The sequence below is a fragment of the Somniosus microcephalus genome, chromosome 26 (genome assembly GCF_052327205.1).
Source record: "Somniosus microcephalus isolate GS21.2 chromosome 26, FLI_Smic_1.0, whole genome shotgun sequence".
Lineage (NCBI taxonomy): Eukaryota > Metazoa > Chordata > Chondrichthyes > Squaliformes > Somniosidae > Somniosus > Somniosus microcephalus.
The window spans coordinates 983588-1008029 of record NC_141012.1 but is presented as its reverse complement, the minus strand read 5'-3'; the positions used below and the strand labels follow the sequence as shown (position 1 = coordinate 1008029).

The 24442-nt window shown below is 45.4% G+C and overlaps 1 protein-coding gene across 11 annotated transcripts in view; it reads left to right on the top strand.

The window, feature by feature from the left end:
• The window catches only part of LOC147100184 (rho guanine nucleotide exchange factor 12-like), a 278585-nt gene that overhangs the window by 36548 nt on the left and 217595 nt on the right, over window positions 1-24442 (top strand). Inside the window, exon 2 of one of the 11 annotated variants that reach the window (XM_085967599.1) lies at window positions 16083-16145. The exons of the other annotated variants lie outside the window; for them this stretch is intronic. Coding sequence (XP_085823725.1) covers window positions 16138-16145 — 8 coding nt within the window. The 5' untranslated portion in view covers window positions 16083-16137. The remainder of the gene's footprint in view (window positions 1-16082; window positions 16146-24442) is intronic. 11 annotated transcript variants of the gene reach the window in all.

Genomic DNA, 24442 nt, shown 5'->3' with positions numbered 1-24442 from the left:
ATAGTTCCTCTTTGCCTTCCTAATTGTTTCTTTGACTTCTCTCCTAATCTCTTCATATTCCATCATCATGCACTCCTCTGCTGTCTATGTACTTAATGTATGCCTCTTTCCTTACCTTAAATTGCTCCCTATGGCTTTATTTATCCATGGAGGCTCATTAGTGTTTAGTCTGTTCTTCTCTTTTAGCAGAATATATTTCCCTGCACTCTATTGAACACTGTTTTAAATGTTTCCCATCGACGTTCTGCATCGTTGTTTGCCAATATTGTTGCCCACATCAGCTTCCCAAGTTCTATTCTCAGCCCCTCAAAATCAGTTTTTCCCTAATCTATTAACCTGGTTTTTGTCATACTTATGTCTTTCTCTATTATCATCTTAAAGCATATTATATTATGGTCACTATTGCCTATCATATTATGGTCACTATTGCCTATATGTTCCCCAGTTTTACTTCTCTTATCTGCTCTGGCTCTTTCCCCATAACTAGATCCAATAGCGAATCATCCCTTGTTGGGCGTCTCTTCCCACTCCTGCATTGTTACCTCTGGTGTCTCCCAAGGATCTATCCTTGGCCCCCTCCTATTTCTCATCTACATGATGCCCCTTGGCGACATCATTCGAAAACAGTGTCAGTTTCCACATGTACGCTGACATCACCCAGCTCTACCTCACCATCACCTCTCTTGACCCCAGCCACAGACACCTAGTACTGGATGAGCAGAAATTTTCTCCAACTAAATATTGGGAAGACTGAAGCCATTGTTTTCGGTCCCCGCCACAAACTCTGTTCCATAGCCACTGACTCATTCCCTCTCCCTAACATCTGCCTGAGGCTGAACCACACTGTTTGCAACCTTGGTGTCATATTTGACCCTGAAATGAGCTTCCGACCACATAGCTGCAGCATAACTAAGACCACCTATTTCCATTCACGTAACATCGCCCGTCTCCGCCGCAGCTCCGCTCATCCGCTGCTGAAACTCTCATCCATGCCTTTGTTGCCTCTGGACTTGATTATTCCAACGCACTCCTGGCTGGCCTCCCACATTCTACCCTACATAAACTTGAGGTCATCCAAAACTTGGCTGCCCGTGTCCTAACTTGCACCAAGTCCCGTTCACCCCTGTTCTCACTGACCTAGATTGGTTCCCGGTTAAGCAACGCCTCAATTTCAAAATTCTCATCCTTCAAATTTCAAATCCCTCCATGGCCTCGCCCCTCCCTATCTCTGTAATGTCCTCCAGCCCCACAACCCCTCCTCCCGAGATATCTGCGCTCCTCTAATTCTGCCCTCTTGAGCATCCCTGATTATAATCGTCCAACCATTGGTGGCCGTGCCTTCTGTTGCCTAGGCCCTAAGCTCTGGAATTCCCTCCCTAAACCTCTCCGCCCCTCTACCTCGCTTGTCTCCTTTAAGACGCTCCTTAAAACCTACCTCTTTGACCAAGTTTTTGTTCATCTGCCCTAATTTTCCTTATGTACTTGACCCACCTCATTCCCAGAACCAGGTCCAGCAATGCCTCCTTCCTTGTTGGGCTGGAAACATACTGATCAAGAAAGTTCTCCTGAACTTCAGAAATTCTTTCCCCTCTCTGTCCTTTACTATTAATTTCCCAACTTCCCCAAGCGATCGGACCTCGGTGAGACCTGCTCCTCGTAAACTTTAAACCTTTTAAATTCACAGATTACAGATCGCTCCCTGAAATGTACAGCTTGAATATTCCGCCTCTATCCTGTTATAAAGCGGCTAGCAAATGGAAACCAGTGGCAGGATAAAGTTGCTCGAACCCCAACATCAAATACTCGGATATGCAGGGTGGACAACAACAACTTGTATTTATATAGCGCCTTTAATGTAGTAAAACATCCCAAGGCGCTTCACAGGCGGGTTAGATGACAAACATTGATACTGAGCCACATAAGAACATAGAATCATTGGCTGATCTTCTACCTCATCTCCACTATCCCCATATCCCTTGATTCCCTTAATATTCAAAAATCTATCGATCTCTGTCTTGAATATACTCGATGACTGAGCCTCCACAGCCCTCTGGGGTAGAGAATTCCAAATCTTCACCACCTTCTGAGTAAAGAAATTTCTCCTCATCTCGGTCCTAAATGGCCGACCCCTTATTCTGAGACTGTGACCCCTGGTTGTAGACTCCAGCCAGTGGAAACATCCTCCCTGCATCTACCCTGTCAAGCCCTGTAAGAATTTTGTATGTTTCAATGAGATCACCTCTCATTCTTCTAAACTCTAGAAAATATAGGCCTAGTCTACTCAATCTCTACTCGTAGGACAATCCCCCCATCCCAGGAACCAGTCTAGTGAACCTTCATTGCACTCCCTCTATGGCACGTATATCCTTCCTTAGGTAAGGAGACCAAAATTATACACAATACTCCAGGTGTGGTCTCACCAGGGCCCTATATAATTGCAGTAAGACGTCTTTACTCTTATACTCAAATCCTGTTGTAATAAAGGCCAACATACCATTTGCTTTCCTAATTGCTTGCTGTACCTGCATGTTAACTTTCAGTGATTTGTGTACAAGGACACCCAGGTCCCTCTGAACACCAACATTTCCCAATCTCTCACCATTTAAAAAAAACACTCTGCTTTTCTATTTTTCCTACCAAAGTGGATAACTTCACATTTCTCCACATTATATTCCATTTGCCATGCTCTTGCCCACTCACTTAGCCTGTCTATATCCCCTTGAAGCTTCCTTGCATCCTCCTCACAACTTACATTCCCACCCAGCTTTGTATCATCAGCAAACTTGGATATATTACATTTGGTCCCCTCATCCAAATCATTGATGTAGATTGTGAATAGCTGAGGCCCAAGCACTGATCCTTGCGGTACCCCACTAGTTACAGCCTGCCAACCCGAAAATGACCTGTTTATTCCTACTCTCTGTTTTCAGTCCGTTAACCAATCCTCAATCCATGCTAGTATATTACCCCCAATCCCATGAGCCCTAATTTTGTTTAATAACCTCTTGTGTGGCAGCTTATTGAATTACTTCTGAAAATCCAAATACACCACATCCACTGGTTCCCCTTATCTGTTCTGCTAGTTTCAACCTCAAAAAACTCAACAGATTTGTCAAACATAATTTCCCTTTCATAAATCCGTGTTGACTCTGCCCAATCCTATTATTATTTTCTAAGTGTCCTGTTACCACATCCTTAATAATAGATTCTAGCATTTTCCCTACTACTGATGTCAGGCTAACTGGTCTGTAGTTCCCCGTTTTCTCTCTCCCTCCTTCCTTAAATAGTGGGGTTACATTTGCTACCTTCCAATCCGCAGGAATCGTTCTAGAATCTGTGGAATTTTTGAAAATGACAACCATTGCATTCACTATCTCTATAGCCAACTCTTTCAAAACCCTAGGATGTAGGCCATCCGGTCCAGGGGATTTATTGGCTTTCAGTCACATTAATTTCTCCAGTTTTTTTTACTAATACTAATTTCTTTCAATTCCTCTGGACCTTTTAATTCTCCACTATTTCCGGGAAGTTTTTTGCGTCTTCTTCCGTGAAGACAGACACAAAGTATTTGTTTAATTTCTCTGCCATTTCCTTATTCCCCATTACAATTTCTCCTGTCTCAGCCTGTAAGGGACCCACATTTACTTTTGCTAATGTTTTCCTTTTTACATCCCTATAGTAGCTTTTACAGTCTATTTTTGTGTCTGGCTAGTTTACTCTCATTCTATTTTCCCTTTCTTTATCAATTTCTTGGCTCTCCTTTGCTGAATTCTAAAATCCTCCCAATCGTCAGGCTTACTAATCTTTTTGACAACATTATAAGCCTCTTCCTTTGATCTAATACTATCTTTAACTTGTTAGCCACATTTGGACCACTTTTCCTGTATATTTGTTGTAAATTATGTATTCTTTAAATGCTAGCCATTGCTTGTCTACTGTCATACCTTTTAATGTAGTTTCCCAATCTTCCTTAGCTAACTCACCCCTCATACCTATGTAGTTTGCTTTGTTTAGATTAAAGACTCTAGTTTCAGATTTAACTGAATCACTTTCAAACTCAATATAAAATTCTATCATATTATGGTCACTCTTCCTTAAAGGCCGCTTTACTACAAGGTTATTCATTAACCCTTTCACATTGCACAATACTAGATCTAAAATAGCCTGTTCCCTAGTTGGTTCCTCAACATACTGATCTAGAAAACTATCTTGCATACATTCCGTGAACTTGTCCTCCACACTATTATTGCAAATTTGGTTTGCCCAGTCTATATGTAGATTAAAGTCCCCCATGATTACTGTATTACCCTTATTACATGTGCCTCTAATTTCCTGATTTATACTCTGCCCGACATTACAACTACTGTTTGGGGGCCTATAAACAACTCCCACCAATGTCTCCACCCAAACTGATTGTACTTCTTGATTTTCTGAGCTAAGATCCTTTCTCTCGACTGTCTTTATCCCATCCTTTATTATCAGGGCTGCCCCTCCTCCTTTTTCATTCTGCCTATCTCTTCTAAAAGTTAAGTATCCTGGAATATTTAGTTCCCAACCTTGGCCACATTGCAACCACATCTCCGTTATGACTATTAGATCAAACCTGTTAATTTCTATCTGCACTATTAATTCATCTATTTTGTTGCAAATGCTTTGCACATTCAGATATAGTGGTCTTTGACTTATTTCCATTTTCCCCTGATGTCACCTTAGTCACTGATGCCTTATTACCTTTGTTACTCTCTCTGTCCCTTCCTGACCCACTCTGCTTATTTTTACCCAAAACTCTACTCTGCTTTAGAGCCTTGACATTTCTCTCGCTGCTTTTAAAGTTACTCTTTCCTGAATCCTCCCCCCATCATTAGTTTAAAGCCCTGTCTGCTGCCCTAGTTATTTGGTTTGCCGGGACACTGGTCCCAGCCCGGTTTAGATGCAGTCGCTCCCAACAGAACAGCTCCCTCTTTCTCCAGTACTGGTGCCAGTGCCCCATGAACTGATACTCCTTCCTCCCGCACCACTCTTTGAGCCACACATTTAAACCTCTAATCTGTTTGTCCCTATGATAATTTGCACATGTCTCCGGTAACAATCCAGAGATTATTACCTTTTGAGGTTCTGCTTTTTAATTTGGATCCTAGCCCCTCAAACTCCCTCAGCAGAACCTCATTCCTAGTTCTACCTATGTCGTTGGTTCCAACGTGGACCATGACAACTGGATCCTTCCTGTCCCACTCCAAGTTCTTCTCCAGCCGCGAGGAGATGTCTTTAAACCTGGCAACTCAACCTTTGGAACTCTCATTCGCGGCTGCAGAGAACAGTATCTATCCCCCTGACTATATTGTCCCCTACCACAACTACATTCCCTTTCACTCCCCCCACTTGAATGGCCTCCTGCACCATGGTCAGCTTGCTCATCCATCCTACAGGCTTTTACTTCATTCATACCTGTTGGACAAGGGCTGAGGCTCTTCCAGCACTGCACCTGGGGTCCCCTTACCTGCATGAATTGCAGTCACACCCTCCTGTCCTTGACCACTAACCAGACCTGTACCAATACCTAACCTAAGGGGTGTTACTGCCTCCTGGATCAAAGCAGGCACTTACTGCAAACGTGGTGGTCCGGGATCACAATGCTCTCCACAAATCAACACATGCTGCTGTTGCGGCACACCTCCTGCACTGCCATCCCTATATGACCTTGTTTTATTTAATTAAATTTGTATTTAGGTAACTTAGTTTACAGTGTAGTTTCTTGACTACTTACAGTACTTGATCTAGATTAAGGTAAGGGTACCGAAATTAAATATCTACCTATAACACAAAGCACTACAAGTAGTGTAGGCAAAAAGCAGCAACTCCCTCCCCCACTGCTCCAAATTCCCACTCTTTCCAAATAAAACACTCTGTTCAGGTCCACTCCGTTTAATCCCGCTCTGTGGAAAAGTAGAGCAAGTGTCAGTAGGGGAACATTTAGGGAACAGTGATCACAGTATCATATGTTTTAGACTAGCTATGGAAAAGGACAGGGAGCAATCTGGAGTAAAAATAGTTAATTGGAGGAAAGCCCATTTCAGTGGGTTGAGAATGGATCTGGCCCGGGTAAATTGGAATTAAAGATTGGCAGGCAAAACGGTAATCGAACAATGGGCTGCCTTTAAAGAGGAGATGGTTCAGGTACAGTCGCGGTACATTCCCATGAGGGGGAAAGGTAGGGCAACCAAAGCCAGAGCTTCCTGGATGACGAAAGAGACAGAGAGTAAGATGAAGCAGAAAAAGGGGGTGTATGACAGATGTCAGGTTGAGAATACAAGTGAGAACCAGGCTGAATATAGAAAGTTCAGAGGGGAAGTGAAAAAGGAAATAAGAGGGGCAAAGAGAGAGTATGAGAATGGATTGGCAGCTAAGATAAAAGGGAATCCAAAAGTCGTCTTTAGGCATTTAAATAGTAAACGGGTAGTAAGAGGAGGGGTGGGGCCGATTAGGGACCAAAATGGAGTCAGTGGGCATGGCTGAGGTACTAAATGAGTACTTTGCATCTGTCTTTACTAAGGAAGAAGATGCTGCCAAAGTCATAGTGAAAGAGGAAGTAGTTGAGATGCTGGATGGGATAAAAATTGATGATGAGGTACTAGAAAGGCTGGCTGTACTTAACGTAGATAAGTCACCAGAATCGGATGGGATGCATCCTAGGATGCTGAGGGAAGTAAGATGGAAATTGTAGAGGCACTGGCCATAATCTTCCAATCCTCCTTGAATACGGGGCTAGTGCCAGAGTACTGGAGAATTGCAAATGTTACACCATTATTCAAAGAAGGGTATAAGGATAAATGCAGCAACTACAGGCCAGTCAGTTTAACCTCGGTAGTGGGGAAGCTTTTAGAAACGATAATCCGGGACAAAATTAATAGTCACTTGGACAAGTGTGGATTAATTAAGAAAGCCAGCACGAATTTGTTAAAGGCAAATCGTGTTTAACTAACTTGATTGAGTTTTTTGATGAGGTAACAAAGGGTTGATGAGGGCAGTGCTGTTGATGTGGTGTCCATAGACTTCTAGTGATAAAGTGCCACCTAATAGGCTTGCCAGCAAAGTTGAAGCCCATGGAATAAAAGTGACAGTGGCAGCATGGATACGAAGTTCGCTAAGTGATAGGAAACAGAGAGTAGTGGTGAACGGTTGTTTATCGGACTGGGGGAATGTACACAGTGGTGTTCCCCAGGGGTCAGTACTAGGACCACTTGGTCTTGGGTGTACAGGGCACAATTTCAAAATTTGCAGATGAAACAAAACTTTGAAGTATAGTGTACAGTGAGGAGGATAGCGATGGACTTCAGGAAGACATAGACAGGCTGGTGGAATGGGCGGACACGTGGCAGATGAAATTTATCGCAGAAAAGTGCAAAGTGATGCATTTTGATAGGCAGAATGAGGAGAGGCAATATAAACTAAAGGGTACAATTCTAAAGGGGGTGCATGAACAGAGAGACCTGGGGGTATATGTACACAAATCATTGAAGGTGGCAGGGCAGGTTGAGAAAGCAGTTAAAAAAGCATACGGGATCCTAGGCTTCATAGAGGTATAGAGTACAAAAACAAGGAAGATATGATGAACCTTTATAAAACACTGGTTCAGCCTCAAGTGGAGTATTGTGTCCAATTCTGGGCACCGCGCTTTAGGAAGGATGTGAAGGCTTTGGAGTGGGTGCAGAAAAGATTTACAAGAATGGTTCCAGGGAGGAGGGACTTCAGTTACGTGAATAGACTGGAGAAGCTGGGGTGGTTCTTAGAGCAGAGAAGGTCGAGAGGAGATTTGATAGAGGTGTTCAAAATCATGAGGAGTCTAGACAGAGTAGATAGAGAGAAACTGTTCCCATTGGTGGAAGGGTCGAGAACCAGTGGACACAGATTTAAGGTGATTGGCAGAAGAACCAAAGGCGACATGAGGAAAAACAATTTTATGCAGGGATTGGTTAGGATCTGGAATGAACTGCCTGAGAGGGCGGTGGAGGCAGATTTAATCGTGGCTTTCAAAAGGGAATTGGATAAGTACCTGAAAGAAAGAAATTGCAGGGCTGCGGGGAAGTGGGAGTAGCTGACGTGCTCTTGCAGAGAGCTGGCACGGGCTCGATGGGCCGAATGGCCTCCTGTGCTGTAACCATTCTATGATTCTAGTTCAGCGAATGTAGGTGGCGAGGGCAGATCAACTTCACTCACATCTACCGCTGGGTCGGAGGGGCCACAGGAGGTGCCCGCCGGGGTCAGAAGAGGGGGCGGTTTCTTGCAGACTCAGTCCCTGTACTGTTGCTGCTCAAGGACGTGAGGCCTGTTGTAAAGAAAGAAAAGACTTTCATTTCAATGGCACCGTTCACAACCTCGGGACGTCCCAAAGCACTTTACAGACAATGAAGTACTTTTGAAGTTTAGTCACTGTTGTAATGTAGGAAACGTGCAGCCAATTTGTACACAGCAAGCTCCCACAAAATGCAAAGTGATAATGATGAGATAATGTGTTTTAAGTATTGGTTGAGGGATAAATATTCTGTGGCTCAGTGGTGAAGGTTTGGCTGTGTAGGTGCGGGGTTCTTACAAACTGTCACAACAGTAGCATGTAATTCAGAACAAGAAGTGAGCAGCGAGTGTCAGTGACTGCCGCCAGGTTGGTGACCGGGAGTCACCAGTGCTTTCCTGACTCTCGCAGTGTGATCTTTACCAAGAGTAACCAAGGGCGAACTCCGTGAGTTGGTGCGCACTGAATCACAGCGCATGAGTGGGGGAGGTTGTGAAGATGGTCACCTGGTTAAATGAATAGTGTGAGAGGGCGCGTAGGGTGGGTGTGAGGTGGCTGGTCTGAAGTTACAGAGAGACAGGGATACAGCCAGGCTGTTTCTTGCTGTACTCATAACCGTCCCAGTAAGAGCAGCCTGGGAGAGGAGGAGGAACAGCAGCAGGACGTGAGGTGTCAGCCCCTCTGTGTCATTTTCACTCTCGGGCTCTTTGTTTACTGGGCTGTCCTTCAAATTGCCTCCGATTTTATTATTTTAAGCTCCTCAGGAATGTCCTAAAACTTTCCCAAGTTGTCCCCAGGCTGGGAGGAGCAGAGGGCGATTTTAAACCCAAGCCTCGATGTTGCACTAAACTGTTGTCTGGGTGGGAGCCCAGTGACACCCACTGCTCCTCCACTGCTGTACGGCCAGGAGAGTGAGGTGAGGCGCAGGAACACCACCAACACCGAAAACACAGTGCCAGCCGAGAACCGCTACTGTTTGTCACGTGTGGTGTCTGTCCCTGTCTCACTCAGTTGTATTGCTATCTCAACTCTTTGCCTCTCTTGCACTCTGCCTGCCTCTCTGTCTAATCATCCAGTACTCGCCACCACCTGGTTTTTGGAACGTTCTGCTCTGTTTGACTCAGACCCACGCCAGGTCTGCATTTAATCATTTGTCCATCTCCGTCCTCCTTTAAGTCGAGGCACCCTGTGTTGTCAGCATTGGTCTATTTCCTAATTGGCTAGTCAGACTGGTGCTGACCACAGGTGTCTCCTCTGCTGGGGCGGGTCAGCCTTGGCCAAAGCTGGTGTCCATTTTTCGGTCTCTGCCTGTTGCTGGGCTGGTCACCAGAAGCGCAGTGGTCAGTTTCAGCGCCAGTGTTTCGTCAACTTATTTTTTGGGCTGTGCAGGAGCTCCAGACTGCTGCACAGCTTAAAGGGAACATTGTTCAGCAGTCAGTATTGGGGGTTCAGCAGTCAGTATTGGGGTTTCAGCGGTCAGTGCCTCTCCTGCTAGGCTCGCTCCTCATGCTTTCACTCTGCTGCCTTTGTCCAGCTCGGAGTTTCCGGCCTCTCTCGGTTTTGCCATTGTGGACATTGGGAACAAATATTTGCCAGTGACTGACACGAGTGTCAGCAGGAATGTGCTGCAGGAATGGTGTAATTAGTTCCTTGGAGCGGAGACCTCTGACTGAGGATGGGGAGAGAGGCGAGTCAGGGCTGCCACATTAAAGAGACAGTCTGATACACGGGAGGAGGGTGAATGTGTAAATTAAGCTTTTTAATTCACTGAGTCGCAGCAATTCAAATCTTTGGGTGAATTCTGCAAAGTCTCTGCAGTTTTTAGCTGTGCTATGTTTTATTCAGATTTCCCCATCTGGAAATCTGATGGTGAAATGGGCACGGGTTCAATCAGTGCCTGCCTGTCACGCCCCCGCTTTACGAGGAGGAGTTGTAGAGAAAAGAGTGACATCCCAGCCCTGAACGCCTGTCTCTCTGAGCTCATTGTCATAATGCTACTGGCGAATGGAGGGCCAAAGACTTGACAGTCAGTCGGGAGTTTGAAAGTGACTGGCGAGAGTTTTTCCAGGGTGGACATAGAGGGGAGGGGGATACATCAGAAATGGCCTTATCTGTGATCGAGGCAATCGATGTGAGTAGAGGGGCTGCGTGAGATGGCGAGGTCAAGGGGGTGGCCGTGAATATGGGTAGGCGAGTTTATATGGAGGGAGGATTGGAGGGCAGAGTTTTCAGAGAAGAGAGGACAAGTGAGCTAATTGTAATGTCAGTCTCTCACTTCAGGAGCCGATCGCACTCTGTGTCACATTAGTGTTTCATTCACTCAAGTTTCATATTTATAAAGTATTAATTAATCACAATTCAATAGCTTCACAATTTTCTAATCAAAATCAGAACTGGAATAGCGAATTAGGAGATAGTAATCATCTTGTCCACCAGATGCACAGCCAATCAAATCACTCTTAACCATCACACTTTATCAATATGCAAAAACTCAAATATTCAGCGTTCCAAATAAAACTCTCAATATAAAATCATCAACATATTCACAACAACATGATTAAACTTACCGAGGACATTTCCTTTAGTGGGGGAGCCCCTAGATTGGGAGCACTGGGAATAGATCCCATGAATACTGGAGAGGGGGTTACGGAGTCACTAGGAATGGGGGCCCTGGGGAGAGAGTGTCCTGGGGTCACTGGGAGTGGGGTCACTGGGAGAGTGAGTCCTGGGGTCACTGGGAGAGTGAGTTCTGGGGTCACTGGGAGTGGGGTCCTGGGGTCACTGGGCATGGGGGTCTTGGGGTCACTGGGAGAGAGTGAGTCCTGGGGTCACTGGGAGTGGGGGTCCTGGGAGAGAGAGTCCTCGGGTCACTGGGAGTGGGGGTCCTGTGAGAGAGAGTCATCGGGTCACTGGGAGTGGGTGTCCTGGGAGAGAGAGCCCTGGGGTCACTGGGAGTGGGGGTCCTGGGAGAGAGTGTCCTGGGGGTCACTGGGAGTGGGGTCCTGGGGTCACTGGGAGAGTGAGTCCTGGGGTCACTGGGAGTGGGGGTCCTGGGAGAGTGAGTCCTTGGGTCACTGGGAGGGGTTCCTGGGATCTTGGCGAATTGGGGGTGGGAGCATTGGGAATGATCCTGGAATAAGGGAACCGTTGCATTGTGGACTAGGGATTTGTGAGCTGTGAAAGGACTCCTGGGGGGGTGCTGGGTGGATTCTGAGGAGTGGCATTTACTGGGGGTGGTGGAGGGGGTCCTGGGATTGGAGCAAATTTTGGGGAAGGGGGTCCAGCAACCCTTGGGAAGGTGTTTTGGAACAGGGTGAGCCCAGAGTCTGGGGGTTGCTGGGATCTGGCAGTATTTGGGGGCTGGGTCGAGCAGCCTTGTAGTCAACGTTCCCTATAAGCCACACAGCCTGGGATCGGCTTTTGCAATGTTAAATTTTGCGCATGCGAAATATGAATGTGCCGCACAGCCCCTTAAAGTGACTGCACACCAGAATAAAATTATGGGGAGCATTTCTTGTATCCCCCCCACTCTATCCCCACCATCAGACATTCCCGTCTATTACTGAGTTACCAACTTATACATAAATTTATATTAAAAATTGACCTCATAAAATGTTGAAAAAGTTTATTATTTCTGTTGTTTCCCAGTTCTTGTATTAAAGATTTATCCTCAAGTCCCAAAAATATTTCAGAAGAGCGTTTTATTTTTACTGAACTGCTATCTGGGAGCGGCTTGCTATGATCAACATGAACAGCCATGTTTAATTCTCTTCAACCTTTGATTGAAAAACAGAAATACTTTATTGATGAACAAATGTTGTTCTGTTTACTCTCAACAAAGATTCACACTCGCTCCAATCACAGGTAGGATGATTGCAGGAGTGTGGTTCATAATCGGAAAGGATTAGTTAATATGCTAAATGAGAGATTTGCCTAAAATAAAGGTTTGTGAAAAAGCAAAGCAATTGCCTGGTTTCACAGGATGTGAGGATTCCGAGTAATTCCACGCACGGCCAGGATTGACAACTCTCGGAGTGAGGAACCATCCAGTTAAAATTTTAATTAATTACGCTTCATGTTATTATGTAGTTTGTGTATTTGAATTTTGAATTTAGTTTAAAAGCTTATTTTGGGTGTTTGATGTTCCATTTACCAAAGGAATAATGGCAAATAAAAATTTTTTCAAAAGGTTTTGAGTGATCAGATTGATACCTTTTTCTTTATAATTATTGTTACATTTAACGCACGGGTCATTCAGGATTGGTTGTTGTAATAAGTCAACAACAACAACTTGTATTTATATAGCGCCTTAAACATAGTTAAATGTCCCAAGGCGCTTCACAGGAGTAATGCAAGACAGAAAATTGACACCGAGCCACATAAGAAATTAGGGCAGTGACCAAAAGCTTGGTCAAAAAGGTAGGTTTTAAGGAGCGTCTTAAAGGAGGAGAGAGCAGTAGAGAGGTGGAGAGGTTTAGGGAGGGAATTCCAGAGCTTAGGGCCTAGGCAACAGAAGGCAAGGCAACAGAAGGCACGGCCACTGATGGTTGAGCGATTATAATCAGAGATGCTCAAGAGGGCAGAATTAGAGGAGCGCAGATATCTTGGGAGGGTTGTGGAGCTGGAGGAGGTTACAGAGATAGGGAGGGGTGAGGCCATGGAGCGATTTGAAAACCAGGCTGAGAATTTTGAAATCGAGGCGTTGCTTACCCGGGAGCCAATGTAGGCCAGCAAGCACAGGGGTGATGGGCGAACGGGACTTGGTGCGAGTTAGGACACGGGCAGCCAAATTTTGGATGACCTCAAGTTTACGTAGGGTAGAATGTGGAAGGCCAACTAGGAATAGTCAAGTCTAGAGGTAACCAAGGCATGGATGAGGGTTTCAGCAGCAGATGAGCAGAGGCCGAGACAGGCAATATTACGGAGGTAGAAATAGGCGGTGTTATGCCACAGATATGTGGTCGGAAACTCATTTCAGGGTCAAATGTGACACCAAGGTTGCAAACAGTCTGGTTCAGCCTCAGACAGATGCTAGGGAGAGTGATTGAGTCGGTGGCTAGGGAATGGAGTTTGTGGCGCGGCCCGCAGACAATGGCTTCGGCCTTCCCAATATTTAATTGGAGAAAATTTCTGCTCATCCAGTACTAGATGTCAGACAAGCAGTGTGTCAATTTAGAGACCGTGGCGGGATCGAGAGAAGTGACGGTGATGTAGAGCTGGGTGTCGGCATACATTTGGAAACTGACGTCGTGTTTTCAGATGATGTAGCCAGGGGGTAGTATATAGATGAGAAATAGGAGGGGGCCAAGGATAGACGCTTGGGGGACCCCAGAGGTAATGATGCGGGAGTGGGAAGAGAAGCCATTGCAGGTGATTTTCTGGCTACGATTAGATAGATGAGAATGGAACCAGGCGAGTGCAGTCCCACCCAGCTGGACGATAGTGGAGAGGCATTGGAGGAGGATGGAGTGGTCAACCATGTGAAAGGCTGTAGACAGGTTGAGAAGGACGAGGGAGGATAGTTTACCTTTATCACAGTAACAAAGGATGTCATTTGTGACTTTGACGAGAGCCGTTTCGGTACTGTGGCAGGGGTGGAAACCGGATTGGAGGGACTCAAACATGGAGTTCCGGGAAAGATGGGCACGGACTTGGGAGGCAACAACACGTTCAAGGACTTAGAGGAAAGGGAGCTTGGAGATGGGGCGGTAGTTTGCAAGGACGGAGAGGTCAAGGGTTGGTTAGTCCTTAGTAACTTGTCATTGGATTTGATTATCTAGCCGTTCACTTCTGATTTCCTGCTGATTTTATGTTGAGCAAAGTGTGACGAGGGTTTTACCATTGGAAAGGTTGGCATACAAAGCATATGAGACAGATTGTGAAGTTAATGTGTACAAGATGTGCATGCCATTTGCAAGAATTTTAATATATCACAGAGATAAATATATTTGACAAGTTGGTTACGTGCAAATTTCTGTGTCGCAGTTTTTATTAAAAATAAAACTATTGGAGAAAAAGTAATTTTCTGTTGGTTTTGTTCAACCTTGGAGAAGAGCAGAGATTTACAGGGAGTTATGGAGTGTCCTCCTCAAATTCGGCTGCCCTCAAAAGTTTGTCACCATCCTCCGCCTGCTTCATGATGACATGCAAGCCGTGATCCTGACCAATGGTTCCACCACAGACCCAATTCACGTACGAACCGGGGCCAAGCCAGGCTGTGTCATCGCACCAACGCTCTTCTCGATCTTCCTTGCTGCAATGCTCCATCTAACCCTCAGTAAGCTCCCCACTGGAGTGGAGCTAATTTACAGAACAAACAGGAAACTGTTCAACCTCCCTCGCCTCCAGCCCAGATCCAAGGTCGTCTCATCCTCTGTCGTCGAATTACAGTATGCAGACGACGCTTGCGTCTGCGCTCACTCGGAGATCAAACTCCAAACCATCGTCAACACCTTCACCGAAGCGTACGAAAGCATAGGCCTTGCACTAAACATCCGTAAGACAAAGGTCCTCTACCAACCTGCCCCCGCCACACAGTACTGCCCCCCGATTATCAAAATCCACGACAAGGCCCTGGACAATGTGGTCCACCTTCCATACCTCGGGAGCCTACTGTCAACAAGGGCAGACATCGACGATAGGCGCACCAACGTCCGTGTTCTTGCTCAGGCCAACATTCCCAGCATCGAAGCTTTGACCATGCTTGATCAGCTCCGATGGACGGGTCACATTGTCCGCATGCCCGATACGAGACTCCCAAAACAAGCGCTCTACTCGGAGCTCCGGCACGGCAAGAGAGCCCCAGGTGGGCAGAGGAAATGCTTCAAGGACACCCTCAAAGCCTCCTTCAAAAAGTGTAACATCCCCACCGACACCTGGGAATCCCTGGCCTAAGACCACACAAAGTGGAGGAGAAGCATCCGAGAAGGCGCCGAACACCTCGAGCAAGCGGAAGCCATGCGCAGGCAGCAGAAGGAGTGCACGTCAACCCAAGCATCCCACCCACCCGCCCCTTCAACCACCGTCTGCCCCACCTGTGACAGAGACTGTAGGTCCCGCATTGGACTCATCAGTCACCCGAGAACTCATTTTTAGTGTGGAAGCAAGTCATCCTCGGTCCCGAGGGACTGCCTAAGAAGAAAAGAAGACAAAGATCTGCCAATCTATAGAGAATCGATTCCTCTCGCAACCTTCGATTGTGCTTTGCTTCTAATTAACTTCAAGATATTATAGCAAATAGACTTATGGACAGATCAGATTACATAGAGCAGATAATACACTGCATTACACGGTGTAATAGTCCCACCCGTGTAAAACCACACCTCCTCTGATCCACACCATACGGCTGCACAAAATCCTCTAATATATAAGACATGAAAATTAGTCAAAAATTTAGTTGAGGATAATTTGTAAATGATGGCCTTTCAGCTCTGGCCTTCCAAAGTGTTTTAGTCAAACTGTCGGGCTGTTTGTTGCCGGGGATGTACTTGTGTAATTGTTCACTCGGTCATTCCCTCACGTCAACAAACCTTAAGGCCACTTACTCTGTGAATGCTGTGCTTTCTGATTGGACAAGAGGCAGTCCCACACAGGGCAGGCCAAGGTGCAAGGGTCGAGAGGTAAAGGGCAAGGTGCAAGCCCTTCATCTTCCACTTGTACTGAAGTATCTTTCTCAGTTCTGACTTTTACCCACTCTGTTTTTTCCTCTCTTCCTATTATGTCTGCCTTCCTTTCCTTTTCCCTTCTTCCTTCCTCTCCCCTCTGTCTGTCTGTCTTTGTCTACCCCTTTTTCTAGTTTCTTACTGATGAGACACTAGAAGCTGTGGAGGAGCAAAAGGATTTGGAAGTCCATGTACAGGTACAGAAAGCAATCAAAATAGTCCTTTATCTCAAGGGGCTGGAATACAAAAATGAGGTCATGCTCCAGTTGTATAGAGTCTTGGTCAGACCCCACCTGGAGCACTGCGTTCAGTTCTGGGTACCACACCTCAGGAAGGATGTATTGGCCTTGTAGGGAAGGCAGCGTAGATTCATCAGAATGATACCGGGCCTAAAAGGGTTAAATTACGAGGACTGGTTGCATAGACTTGGCTTGTATTCCCTTGAGTTTATAAGTTTCAGGGGTAATCTGATTGAGGTGTATAAAATGATAAAGGATTTGATAGAGTAGATAGGGAGAAACTATTTTCCCTGATGGGGCAGTCCAAAACAAAGGGGCATAACCTTAAAATTAGAGCCAGGCCTTTCAGGAGTGAAATCAGGAACCACGTCTTCACAAAGGGTAGTGGAAATCTGAAACTCTTTCCGCTGCCCCCCCCCCCCCCCTCCCAACCCCACAAAAGGCTGTGGATACTGGAGGTCAATTGGAGTTTTCAAGACTGAGATCAACAGATATTTGTGCGGGTTAGGTTGATTGGCTATGATAAATTGACCCTTAGTGTTAGGGGGATTAAATACGTGGGGTTACAGGGATAGGGTGGGATATGTGTCGGTGGAGGCTCGATGGGCCGAAATGGCCTCTATCTGCACTGTGGGGTTTCTGTGATTCTGTGATATTTGTTGGGTAAGGGTATCGAGGGATATGGAGTTGAGGTACAGATGAGCCATGATCTAATAAAATGGTGGAACAGTCTTGAGGGGCTAAATGGTCTTTCTGTTCATATGTTTCTTTCTGTCTTTTTCATCTCTATCTCTCCATCTGCCCCTCTCTCTGTTTGTCGCTTTCTCTTCTGTTGGTCTCCCATATCTCCTGTCTGTGTGTTTCTCTTTATCTTTTCATCTTCCTGTCTCTCACTTGCTCTGTCTCTAAGTTGTCTCTCCATCTTTGCGCTCTCTATTACATACGCACACACTCCTAAACAAAAGAAAATACGAAGGTATGAGGAGGGAGTTGGCTATGATAGATTGGGGAGCTTCATTACAAGGCATGACGGTGGATAGGCAGTGGCTAACATTTAAGGAAATAATGCATGAATTGCAACAGTTAAACATTCCTTTTTGGCGCAAAAACACAAAAGGAAAAGCAACCCAACCATGGCTAACCAAAGGAATTAAGGAGAGTATTAGATCCAAAGAGGAGTCATATAAAGTTGCCAGAAAAAGCCTGAGGATTGGGAGCAGTTTAGAATTCAGCAAAAAAGGACCAAGAGATTGATTAAGAGGGGAAAAAGAGAGTATGAGAGTAAACTTGCAAGGAACATAAAAGCGGACTGTAAAAGCTTCTACAAGTATGTAAAAAGAAAAAGATTGGTGAAGACAAATGTAGGTCCCTTACAGTCAGAAACGGGAGAATTTATAATGGGGAACAAGGAAATGGCAGAACAATTAAACAAATACTTTGGTTCTGTCTTCAGGAAGAGGACACAAATAAATTCCCAGAAATGCTAGGGAACCAAGGGTCTAGTGAGAAGGAGGAATTAAAGGAAATTAGTATTAGTAAAAAAATAGTGCTGGAGAAATTAATGGGACTGAAAGCCGATAAATCCCCAGGGCCTGATAATCTGCATCCCAGAGTACTAAAAGAGGTAGCCATGGAAATAGTGGATGCATTGGTTGTCATCTTCCAAAATTCTATAGATTATGGAATAGTTTCTGCAGATTGGAGGGTGGCAAATATAACCCCACTATTTAAAAAAGGAGGGAGAGAGAAAACAGGGAACTACATCAGTAGTAGGGAAAATGTTAGTCTATTATAAAGGATGTGATAACAGGACACTTAGAAAATATCAACGGGATTAGATAAAGTCAACATGGATTTATGAAAGGGAAATCATGTTTGACAAACCTACTGGAGTTTTTTGAGGATGGAACTGGTAGAATAGATAAGAGAGAACCAGTGGATGTGGTGTATTTGGATTTTCAGAAGGCCTTTGATCAAGTCCCACATAAGAGGTTAGTGTGATAAATTAAAGCACATGGGATTGGGGTAATATACTGGCATGGATTGAAAATTGGTTAACAGACAGGAAACAGAGAGTAGGAATAAATGGGTCTTTTTCGGGGTGGCAGGCGGTGACTAGTTGGGTACGGCAGGGATCAGTGCTTGGGCCCCAGCTATTCACAATATATATCAATGATTTGGATGAGGGAACCAAATGTAATATTTCCAAGTTTGCTGACGACATGAAACTAGGTGGGATTGTGAGTTGTGAGGAGGATGCAAAGAGGCTTCAAGGCGATTTAGACAAGTTGAGTGAGTGGGCAAATACGTGGCAGATGCAGTATAACGTGGATAAATGTGAAGTTATCCACTTCGGTCGGAAAAACAGAAAGGCAGAGTATTATTTAAATGGTGATAGATTGGGAAATGTTGATGTACAGAGGGACCTGAGTGTCCTTGTACACCAGTCACTGGAAGCAAACATGCAGGTGCAGCAAGCAGTTAGGAAGGCAAATGGTATGTTGGCCTTCATTGCAAGAGGATTTGAGTACAGGAGCAAGGATATCTTACTACAGTTATACAGGGCCATGGTGAGACCACACCTGGAGTACTGTGTGCAGTTTTGGTCTCCCTACCTAAGAAAGGATATACTTGCCATAGAGGGAGTGCAGCAAAGGCTCACCAGACTGATTCCTGGGATGGCAGGACTGTCTTATGAGGAGAGATTGGGTCGACTAGGCCTGTATTCACTGGAGTTTAGAAGAATGAGGGGATCTCATTGAAACGTATAAAATTCTGACAGGGCTAGACAGACTGGATGCAGGGAGGATGTTTCCTCTAGCTGGAGGCTGTAGAATGAGGGGTCACAGTCTCATAGAAACATAGAAGATAGGAGCAGGAGTTGGCCATTCGGCCCCTCGAGCCTGCTCCACCATTCAATGCGATCATGGCTGATCGTCCAAACTCAGTACCCTGTTCCTGCCTTCTCCCCATATCCCGTGATCCCTTTAGCCTTAAGAAATATATCTAACTCCTTCTTGAATATATTTAATGAATTGGCCTCAACTGCCTTCTGTGGTAGAGAATTCCACAGGTTCACCACTTTCTGGGTGAAGAAATTCCTCCTCATTTCTGTCCTAAATGGCTTACCCCTTATCCTTAGACTGTGACCCCTGGTTCTGGACTCCCCCCGCTGTTGGTGAAAAATAGTTTCACTCGAGTCTGTCTTAAAGTAAAAGTACACAGTTTATTAACAGAATGTTCTGGGAGAAGAACCATAGGCCCTGCGGTCTAGTGATCACCTTCTCACCGTTCAGTGGTATCGAAACTTCTTTTATACAGGCAAAACATTACACACAAATGTGTTCACCCAATCATGTTCCCCCAGCAACAATTCTCTTGTCCTCATCCAATCACGTTCCCCCAGCAACAAGGTATTGAAACTTCTTTTATACATTATAGCAAAATATTACACACAGGTGTCTTCAACCAATCACGCTCCCCCAGCAACAACTCCCCTGTCCTCACAGGAATGATATGGAACCGTCTAAAACTTTGGGTGGTTTTTTAATAGTTAATTACAAAATGGGCAGTTTTGCAGCTACCAATTACTGTAACTCATCAATACACACAATTTTGATTCATCTACTTTGCATTATAGAATAGTAGAATTACATTAATACATCCAAAGGGCTTCCAGCAAATAGTTTGCAGAAGGCTGCACCACTGAATAATTGTGAAATATTTAGTGTTTCCCACATTCAATAACTGTTCAACAATAATGTCAAGCACAATGGTTTTAATGGGAGCAGACACAAACAGTTAATTCCTGCCCCGTCTTAAGCTGAGTTTGTTTTGTCTTGTGCCATTGTTTCTTATTTACAAGTTCACTTCTTACAATACATCTTTAACTCTTTTTATGTTGCTGCTTTAAGCTATATAATTTTCACCCTAACAGTCCCTCCTGTTGGTCCCTGATCAAAACTTGATTTGTCCTGGGAACCAATGTACCAGGGTAAAAATGGCGGCATGCAGCTCCTTGTTATCCGTTTACGAAATCCAACAACGATCACAATTGTTTATGACACTCTTGATGATTCCTTTATGCCATTATTGGCTATTGTCCATTTTGTTCCCTCATTCTTATCTGATGTGTCGAAAACATGTCCTTCTCTTTGATATCCATTTTCTCCTTTTCTTTTGTTCGTGTTTCCTTCTTCATCTGTTTATCTGTTTCTTCTTGTGCCTTATGCCATAACCACTGGTTGAACCCTACTCTATCTCTAAGACATTTCTTATACAAATATTCATACAAACGTTACCTGCGCATAAGCATTTTCCATCTAACTTTGTACTCCTAAATAAACAAAGCTCTCTCTCTCAAACGTTACAATACTCCTGTCTGACTGGTGCGGCAGGTACAGCATCTTTTGCCAATTGGGCACAACAACATTTTATCGCTAAGAATGCACAGTACATTAGGATTATTATAACAAGGACCAACATCAATCCCTGTAACAATGAGGGTCTGATTGATCCCAACCACCCGGTTGTCCAATTCCACAGAGTCGATTCAGGTGGTTGTCTAAGTTTTCCCACCTCCTTCCGAATATGTTCGACCAAATTAGTTATATTTTCTGAACTGTCAGGATCTGAGTGTTGCACATACATTCCTATCAGGGCACATGTTCCACCCTTCTCCGCTAGCAGATAATCTAGAGCCATTCTATTCTGTAAGGCAACTGTGCGTATTGCCACCATCTCGGTGTTAATTTTACTCAGTGACTCAGCCGTATCATTGGCTACTTCCTTAAGAATCGAGGCTACAAGCCGAATTTCTTTTATTGCCCTGGCTGTTCCATACCCGGGGAATAGGATAGCGAAGAATCATTCTGTTTCAGTAATAGCTCTTTTGGATCGATAATGATAATGATTCGCTAGAGAGGGCAAGTGATAAATGTATGGCACCACATATGCCAGGTAACATGATCCTGTCCAGCCCCATGGCAACCAGGGGTATGCCTTGTGGCCACAAATAAAGTATGTCCCATTGTACGAGGTGGTTTTATCAACATCAAACCCTGCAGATACCAGGGAGTAGTTGAAAGTACCTGTCTGGTTGGCGTATGGGACTTCCAGCGTACAACCACAATACTGTGAGGACGTATAAAGGGGGAACCCGTCAGCAGTACCAGTTACGGTAAAATTATACGCGCACCGACTAATGCCTACGAATATTCCCCCAGTCAAATTCCTTACTGAACATATTGTCCCCGGTAGCCTTCCCATACCTGTGGCCTTGGTGAGGGTGAGGAAGGGAGGCTATTGGGAGCGGTCGTACCCTGGTTGGTACCACCCTTCGAAGGTATTCATATAATATCCCCCCGCTTCCCAGGGCTCTGCAGATATGGGGTAAAATGACAAAGTAGAGGATGCCTCTCTCTTTCTGTCTGTTACTACAGACGCAACTCTTATCATCCTGGGGGATTGGCGTGTGCCATTCTGGTATATATACCACTCTACTACTTCTGACAGATTAAGTGGGACAGGTCTAAGAGGAATCCCTCCTTTAGAGTGGATAGGGATTTGGGTACATACCCAACAACCTCCTTCCTTATTGTTTTCCGTAGCATATTTGTGGGACATATACAAAAAGGTATTCACCTTCAGTTCTCTACGTCGCTTGTTATCATTCTCTGGTCCGGGGACCTGTCTCATCATAACAATTAGGCAGGCACCCACTACACACGCACATAACAGCAGTGTCCCTTTTTCCATTATTACAACAGTTGTCCCCCCCTTTTTTTTTTTTAACAAGAACCGGAAATCACGCACGCATTACGCTTGCATTAACATCGAACAATTCTTATCACTTTATGTTAACAACTTCCCAAAGGCTATATCGCCAACCCGAACTGTTTGTTGCTTGTAGATTCTATTCTCCTGTGGGGATGGATAAAATATCATCATTAACTTAAGTCCTCGAACATAACCATTTGGACTTCCTCCCACCTTGGGGCTAGTTGGGGTCGGCGGGATTGTTCCCATACGTACTTCAGGATGCGCCCCAAGGTGTATCCCATTAGGATAATACATATTATCCATACCAATGTTCGTACTATCATCCATTCCCATTCTTTGTATTGCCTGATATATTCTTCGCTATCTGTAAAGGGTGTCTGTTCTGGTGTAGCCATTGCTAAGCTGATGAAGGGTCATAGACTTTCAACTGCGTCCAGTGCTTCCATCGTCCCATGCCCTTCATATCAATGCAAGCACACGTATCCCCACTAATTAGAATTTGGTATGGCCCTGACCACTTTGGTGCAAATCCGGGTTTCTCAGGTAAATTTTTAACCATTACCTTAGTCCCCGCCGGAGGAATGTACGGGAGCGCAGTTAACTCCAAATCTTTGTCCTTTTCCTCCTGCCGATCCCGAGTTTGTTGCCTCATTTCTTTCAACTGGTCACTTAATTCCAATACGTATCTACGGATTTTGTCCTTGAGGGGGCCTACCTCTTCCCCCACCAGTTATTATTCCATGGGGAAGCCGCATTGCCCTTCCCGTCATGAATTCGTACGGGGATAAGCCAGTCGTTCGATTCGGGATTGCCCGCAACTTCATTAATACGGCTGGCAACACATCTACCCATTGCTGTTGCCGTTCTCCTAGGGCCTTGGCTAGGGCTGGTTTTAAAGTTCGATTCATTCGTTCCACCATCCCGGAACTTTGGGGATGATCGGGGATGTGGAATTTTTGTTTTATTCCCATCCATTCACATATCTTTTTCACTACAGCTCCTGTAAAATGTGTCCCTTGGTCGGAATCGATCTGCACTGGCACTCCCCATCTGGGAATTACTTCTCCTGCCATGATTTTAGCTACAGTGGTGGCTATACAATCCCGAGTCGCAAACGCCTCAACCCATCTGGTGAATTGATCTATGATTACCAAACAATATTTTCGTCCCCTGGAAGTGGGAAGTGGACCCGTGAAGTCTATCTGTATATTTTCCCATGGCCCCCGTGGTTGGGGTTGGTGGGCTAATCGTATCTTTATCGGTCGCCCTGGGTTATACTGTGCACACCTCAGGCACCGTTGACAGTACTTTGCCGCGTCCTTTCCCAAACCCGGCCACCACCATTCTTTACTTAATAACTCAATCATTGCTCCCCTTCCTGTGTGGGTATCCCCATGGTGCAATTCCAGGAGTATCTGTTGGATACATGTCGGAGCCACCACCTTTCCATCCTTTCGCCAGATTCTCCCGGAATCTGGCCTGCCCCCTGCGCGATGCCACTCTTGTCTTTCTCCTTCAGAGACATCTTTGTGCAACTCACTGATATCTATGTGTTCTACCTGGACGCTTGATACTCTCTCCTCAACTAGTTCTTGTTCAAGGGCTTGTCTTGCTGCTAAATCTGCAGCCTGATTCCCTTTTTGCTCTGGGCTTTCCACCTTCTGGTGTGCCTTTATTTTTACCATGGCTGCTTGTAAGGGAGCCTCTGCGGCTTCCAAGAGAGCCTTTATCCGTTCCTCATGTTTGATGGAATCCCCCCCAGCTGTCAGAAACCCCCTTCTCCCCCAAGCGGTCATATAATCGTGTACTACTCCGAAGGCGTATCTACTATCTGTATATATATTGGCTGTTTTCCCCTTTGCCAATTCCAACGCCTTTGTTGAAGCTACTATCTCCGCTACCTGCGCCATCGAGTCGTCCTGACGCCTCGGTTTTCAACTGCCCATTGACCACCGCCCATCCTGTACGTGGGGCCCCCTCAATGTACTTTCTAGACCCATCAACGTACAAGGTGACTTGTGCTCCTTCCAACGGTTCATCTCGTATTTTTCCTTCCCCTACTTCCTCGTCTACATCAGCGCATCTATGGGGGTCACCTGCCCCCAACATACCTTCTGCCGGGTTTTCCCCTGTATCGTGGACAATCAAAACTGACTTGTCTCGGGGAATCAGGACCGCCTCCCAATGCGCTCTGTGCATGTTGGACACTGACCGTAATTTGTTATTGTTTAACATTTCTACCAAAGTGTGCTTAGTGTGTAAAATAATATCCCCGGTCATCACAGTTGGTTCACTCACTTGTACTGCCCAGGCTGCACAATCCAGTGCCGCCACACACCGTGATAGTCCTGCCACAACTGGTGACTGCTGCGTAGAATAATCCGCTACTGGGCGTCTTCTGTCCCCATGTTGCTGGGTCACCACTGCTGCGTAGAATCCTCCCTCATTCTCACAGTGGAGATGGAAGGGTTTCT